This window comes from Zea mays, chromosome 1, assembly GCF_902167145.1.
Source record: "Zea mays cultivar B73 chromosome 1, Zm-B73-REFERENCE-NAM-5.0, whole genome shotgun sequence".
In the NCBI taxonomy this organism is placed as follows: domain Eukaryota; kingdom Viridiplantae; phylum Streptophyta; class Magnoliopsida; order Poales; family Poaceae; genus Zea; species Zea mays.
The window spans coordinates 65,144,048-65,151,179 of record NC_050096.1 but is presented as its reverse complement, the minus strand read 5'-3'; the positions used below and the strand labels follow the sequence as shown (position 1 = coordinate 65,151,179).

General features: G+C 43.5%; 1 protein-coding gene across 1 annotated transcript; it reads right to left on the bottom strand.

The window, feature by feature from the left end:
- Window positions 1-772: 772 nt before the first annotated feature.
- Window positions 773-3,440, bottom strand: LOC109943423 (uncharacterized). Its single transcript, XM_020546399.2, has 2 exons — window positions 2,793-3,440; window positions 773-881 (listed from the first exon to the last, which is right to left on the bottom strand). The coding sequence occupies exons 1-2, from the start codon at window positions 3,352-3,354 to the stop codon at window positions 802-804; spliced, it is 642 nt and encodes a 213-aa protein (XP_020401988.1). The 5' UTR covers window positions 3,355-3,440; the 3' UTR covers window positions 773-801.
- Between the last annotated feature and the right edge of the window lie 3,692 nt (window positions 3,441-7,132).

Genomic DNA, 7,132 nt, shown 5'->3' with positions numbered 1-7,132 from the left:
TCATCATCATCATCATCATCATCATCTGTAAACAAAGTATCCATGATCCAATGTGTCTCTAATCAATGGAGCTCCCTTGGCCGCTCATAACCGCGAGCACAGCTGATATATCAGTTTCAAACACTCTGAAGAGGTTGCGCACTTTACCCACAAGACGTGATTCCCTCTCTAGCCCGGGCTTGCAAGACCCTTATCCACTCCCAAGGTGAATGACCAGGGATTCACTACGAAGCCTTTACAAAGATTCCCTAGAGGTCATAGCCACCCGTTAGGTTTCTCCAGTTTGATAAACACAGTACCACTCCCCGTAGGGGGTGACTAACAAAAGCAAAACGAAAGAACCTCGGCACCCAGCCTCGGCAGAGCACGCACTGTGCCTGAAACCCATTGACGGCACGACGGCGAAGCAACTACACCTCTAGTTCCTCTAATTAATTAGCTAAGGGCGTCCCATTCCACCCTCATGGTTGCACTGTTTTCCCGGGCAGTCATCCAACGAACAGGTCCTTACAGAGAGGCACTCGAGAAACCACTCGAGCCCCCTAAAGTATCACCAGTCCAACATCATAATAATAATGACAACATCGTATCATAAGTGTTCACATCATGTTCATTGATTAAAGTAAAGCAATAGCATGAAGCTAACCATAGTAACCCAAAAGGTAAGCAAGGACAAGGTAAATACAAAGCTAGTCAATCCTTAGGTTGATCATGGTATGCGGGTTGATGAATTATAAAGTAAATGGGACATAATAGGTCAAAGGACACTTGCCTTCAAACAGATGCTCAGGATCTTCAACCTCATAGAACACAGAGAGCTTGATCACTTGGTCGCCAACGCTTGATCGTTGATTCCTTGAAGCTCGGAAACGAATCGCGATCTAATCGCAACGAGAAGCGAAAGTGAACATGCACAAACAAACAAACATATACATATGCATAAAAACATTACACCATACAAGATAAAACATCATAAAAACGAGCAATATAAAATAGAGAGCGCTTCTACGGTTATGCGAGGATAAGAAACACGACAGTCAAGCTACAGTCGAGAAGTCGTAACGTTTACGCTATGCAAGTAATAATCAGGACATTTAATTCGACATGACCAAATATAAATTATAACTCCTATTTAGTTTTAATTAAACCTGCTACACCATTAGCTGTCAAATAAATAACTAATATAATTAGCACGAGAGATTCTAAGCGATACGAATTTATGACACACGAAACAGCACGACAGCGTGCAAAACGACGTGTGAACACGCGCGACCTAGCACGCTGACGACGTATGAAACAGTGCGCGCGAACCAGCACGCTACCACGTGTGAAACAGCATGCGCGACTGTCGAGAAAACAAAATAGGTGACACGTTTATACTAAACAAATATTAAATAAATAAAAGGTAGTTAAGTTAATATTAGCCATGTCAATGTTTATTATAAAGCGCAAGTTGAACACTACACATTTTACTCTAATTGGGATATTAATCTAATAAATATTAGTCGAGCAAACTTTAAGTTAATTATCTAAAATATGTGACTTGAAGAATTAACGTTATCAACACGAGTGCTTATAAACGAAAACAATTTATTATCACGCATACGTCGCGCGACACCCGTGAACGGCACGATGACGCACACGACAGCGTGTGACACACGCGATCGACAAGAGACGACGTATGCCGTAACAAGTTTATACTAACAAATATTAATTCGAAAACATTCGAGCAGGCGTAATCATATTAATAATATAAAAGCGCAAATAAAACTAGAAATTAGTTTTATTCAAATTGTTATTCTAATAAATGTTGGATAATAAATAATTAACTAGTTGATTAAAACATACGACGTGACAAAATAATGTTACTAACGTGAAATTGGCGCTGCTAAGGAGTTGGTGCGACCGAAACGAGTCGAAATAGGTGTGTGACGCATAACTTATTGATTAATTAACAATTCACGGCTAAACACGACGCGGCGTACGAATACCACTAGATTATGATTAAACGCGAAAAACTATATTTCCAAGATGTTTTAGATAAATTGAATTATCAATTAGTCACGTCTAAACAAGAATTAGTTAATAAGCATGAACGATTATAGCGAAACAATTAACTAATGTGTGCGGACAGCGTGCGATACACGCGAACGACACACGGCATTGCGCGCGACACGCGAATGATGCGTGACGTCGCGCGCCACTATGAAACAACGAGTGGACGACACGCAAAGCAACGCGCGCGAACGACGCGCACAAGCTACATGCGTGACACACGAGACTCACCAGCTACACTAAGCAAGTATTAAATTTAAGTATTTTAGTCGGCATTCATCATTTTAGCATGTACTTATAAGAGGGCAAATAAAACTATAAAATAGTTGTTACTAAGTTGCTACTGTAGTAACCAACAGACAAACAAATAATTAATTAATTAAAACATTTTGAAATGACAAAGCAATATTTTTTAACGTGTAAACAACGTTAATATGAATCTAACGCAACTTGTAAGCAGCAAAACAGATTTAAAACACGAAATATGTGGATGTTTAACAAACTAGACGAAGTAGTTAATCCTTATTGGCTAGGAAGTAGGAACTGGCCACACCTAGCGGCATAGGAAACACATCATCAGATACTGGGAGGCGATTCCAGGAACCAAATTGTTTGTGCGCTGTGTGGTGAGGAGGTCATGCAAATGGGGCAACGAACGACATGATAGGTGGGGTCTGCATGCAATTCTCTTTCTCCTTTCTATCTCTACACATCTCACGCACGAGTGGAGTAGTTACCTTTCTTCCTCACGCACATGCGGGCATGAGACCATCCATGGCGCTGGGTGCTCGCCGGAGCCAGCTGGCTGGCCACCGCACAGCCGGAGGGGAGGCTGACTGGTCTGGCCGCAGCCGTGCTGCAGGGGGCACGCTGGCTGCCGGCTGGCCTTGCAGGCAGCACGACGGTGATGGATTCAGAGGGGCAAGCAGCACGCGGAGGCACATACGCGCACCGTCTCGCCGAAGGACCCGGAGGCGAGGCGAGGACGTTGCCATGGGGGCTGAAGGAGACGCAGAAGACGTAGTTGGTGTGGCCCGTGAGCGTCTTGGGGAGGCGGGCTCCTCCGCCGACGGCGAGATCCCAGATGTGGATGGTGCGGTCATCAGATGTGGGGGCAAGCCGGCAAGGAGGCGGCCGTCGGGGGAGAAAGAGAGGTCCGAGACACTCTCTCCATGGCTCTTGAGCTCCGCAACGGGGGTGAGATCGGAGGAAGACCACACGCGAAGAAGCTTGTCGGCGGAGGCGAGCGTGGCTGCGACAGCGCGCATGACCAGGCAAAGAAGGGAGAGACGATTTCATTTTTAGTCGTGGGATGAACGAGGAAAAGGGGTCTGGGCGCTGCGCATAGGGAAGTGGCACTGGTTGAGGGAGATTTAGAGACGACGAAATGCGTGATGGCTGAAATTTTACGTGGAGGCGGCTCGAACTTGACAGGCGGGTCCGAGCGACGTGGGAGACGGTTGTCGATTTTGCCGCGGTCCCGATCTGGCCGAGCGAAAGAAACGGTTGCACGAGAAATTACGCGAGACTGTGTAAGACAGAGACTGAGTTAGACGAGCTGAATAGTCACAAGGTTAGATAAAAATTAGACGAAGACAGTCAGATCTAGCCCGTGGGTTTAAGTCGACGAGATAGACATCGGAGGGGTAGACAGGGATAGACGAGGATAGCTGACGCGAGCAGCATGTTGTTCCCGAGAAGAAGCAGTTCAGTGGTTTCACGAAAAAGGACACGAGACCTAGAACAGGCTCGACGAGACGAAGAAATATATATTTATATATTATCGAGATTCCAGATTTTTTTATAGTTTTTCGCAAATGCTAAATTTTAGGTATTTAAATAATATTATAAAAACTGAAATTCATATTTAATATCTGAAGAAACGTTCCGAAGATTCCAACCACTCTTGGGAACGTCCTCAAGATATTTTTAACATGTTTCGATAACATTTTGCATTCATAAACACTATGCATCGGCATGAATGCAACAATCAAGCTCCTCTAAGTTTTTACTTTACTAGGCTTACACCTAGATACAAAATAAAATAATTCTTCACTTTTGGAAAAAGAGAAGGAAAGCAAAGAAATGAGGGAGTAACACCTGAATTTGGTGGATATTAGAAAAGAAATTTTATACCCCTAAATTCAGGGTGTTACACTTGTTCTCTCTCCATCCTAGTATATGAGAGATAGTAGAGAGTGGAATGAAATTTGATAGCTCGAATAGTCCTTTGTTTATCAATGAACAGATTCATAAAAATGCACAAGCTACTACTGTGTTGTTAGCCTCATTGTGCAGGGACGAGTATCATAAGGTGAGCGGCTTGGACAATGCCAAGCAGATCTGGGACTCCCTCAAGATCTCACATGAGGGGAACGACGTCACCATGCTCACCAAGATGGAGTTGGTGGAAGGCGAACTCGGGAGATTCGCGATGATAAGAGGGGAGGAGCCAACCCAAACGTACAACAGGCTCAAAACCCTCGTCAACAAGATAAGGAGCTATGGAAGCACGCGATGGACGGACCACGACGTTGTCCGCCTAATGCTAAGGTCCTTTACTGTACTTGATCCACATCTGGTAAACAATATTCGTGAAAATCCTAGGTACACCAAGATGTCGCCCGAAGAAATTCTTGGGAAATTTGTAAGCGGGCGGATGATGATCAAGGAGGCAAGATACGTGGATGATGCATTAAATGGCCCAATCCAAGAACCTCAAACTATTGCTCTCAAGGCAACAAGGAGCAAGGAGGCACTACCTAGCAAGGTGGCGCAAGTTGAGGCGGCCGGGCTTAATGATGAAGAGATGGCCCTCATCATCAAGCGGTTCAAGACGGCGCTAAAGGGTCGCAAGGAGCACCCTAATAAGAACAAGATGAAGGGGAAGCGCTCCTGCTTCAAATGTGGTAAGATTGGTCATTTTATCGCTAATTGTCCCGATAATGATAGTGACCAGGAAAAGAAGAATGGAAAGTGGAAAAAGAAGAAGAACTACAAGAAGGCGAAGGGCGAGGCACATCTTGGAAAGGAGTGGGATTCGGATTGCTCCTCGTCCGACAACGAAGGACTCGCCGCCACCGCCTTCAACAAGTCATCCCTCTTCTCCAACGAGCATCACACTTGCCTCATGGCAAGGGAAAAGAAGGTAAGCACTCGTAATACTAGTACTTATGCTTCTTCAAGTGAGGATGAATCTAGTGATGATGATGAAATAGATTATTCATGTTTATTCAAAGGCCTAGATAGAACCAAGGTAGATAAAATTAATGAATTAATTGATGCCTTGAATGATAAGAATATGTTATTAGAAAAGCAAGAGGATCTTTTGTATGAAGAGCATGATAAATTTGTTAGTGCACAAAATTCTCTTGCTCTAGAAGTTAAAAGGAATGAAATGCTTTCTTGTGAACTATCTACTTGTCATGAAACCATTTCTACTCTAAAAGGTGTTAATGATGATTTAAATGCTAAACTAGAAGTAGCAAATAAATCTAACTCTTGTGTAGAACATGTTATAATTTGCAATAGGTGCAAAGATTTTAATGTTTATGCTTGTAGTGAACACCTAGCTTGCATTTCTAAATTAAATGATGAAGTGGCTAGTCTTAATGCTCAACTTAAGACTAGCAAGAGTGAATTTGACAAGCTAAAATTTGCAAGGGATGCCTACACGATTGGTAGACACCCCTCAATTAAGGATGGTCTTGGCTTCAAGAGGGAAGTCAAGAACTTAACAAGCCAAAAGGCTTCCATCTCCACCAAGGAGAAAGGGAAGGCCCCTATGGCTAGTAGTGCTCAAAAGAACCATGCCTTCATGTATCATGATAGGAGACATTCTAGAAATGGCTATAGAAGTTATAATGATTTTGATTCTCATGCCATGGTTGCTTCTACCTCCTCTATTATGCATGATAGAAACTTAGCTAGGAGAAATGTTATTAATAACATGCCTAGAAGAAATGTTGTTCATGTGCCTAGGAAAACAAATAGTGAACTTTCTACAATTTATCATGCTTTAAATGCTTCCTTTGCTATTTGTAGAAAGGATAGGAAGATAATTGCTAGAAAATTAGGGGCAAAATGCAAGGGAGATAAAACTTGCATTTGGGTCCCTAAGTCTATTTGTACTAACCTTATAGGACCCAACATGAGTTGGGTACCTAAGACCCAAGCCTAAATTTGCCTTGCAGGTTTATGCATCCGGGGGATCAAGCTGGATTATCGACAGCGGATGCACAAACCACATGACGGGGGAAAAGAGGATGTTCTCTTCCTACGTCAAGAACAAGGATCCCCAAGATTCAATCATATTCGGTGATGGGAACCAAGGCAAGGTTAAAGGCTTAGGGAAACAGGTGGGAAGCTCTCATCATGCCAAAAATGTGATGACAACATCAAGACCCCTGGAGTTACTTCATAAGGACCTCTTTGGATCCGTCGCCTATCTAAGCATAGGAGGAAGTAAGTATGGTCTTGTTATAGTTGATGATTTTTCCCGCTTCACTTGGGTATTCTTTTTGCAGGATAAATCTGAAACCCAAGGGACCCTCAAGCACTTCCTAAGGAGAGCTCAAAATGAGTTTGAACTCAAGGTGAAGAAGATAAGGAGCGACAATGGGTCCAAATTCAAGAACCTTCAAGTGGAGGAGTATCTTGAGGAGGAAGGAATCAAGCACGAGTTCTCCGCTCCCTACACACCACAGCAAAATGGTGTGGTAGAGAGGAAGAACAGGACACTTATAGACATGGCGAGGACGATGCTTGGAGAGTTCAAGACCCCCGAGCGCTTTTGGTCGGAAGCCGTGAACACGGCTTGCCACGCCATCAACCGGGTCTACCTTCATCGCCTCCTCAAGAAGACTTCGTATGATCTACTAACCGGTAACAAACCCAATGTTTCGTATTTCCGAGTTTTTGGGAGTAAATGCTACATTCTAGTGAAGAAGGGTAGGAATTCCAAATTTGCTCCCAAAGCCGTAGAAGGGTTTTTGTTAGGATATGACTCAAATACAAAGGTGTATAGGGTCTTCAACAAATCATCGGGTTTGGTTGAAGTCTCTAGCGACGTTGTATT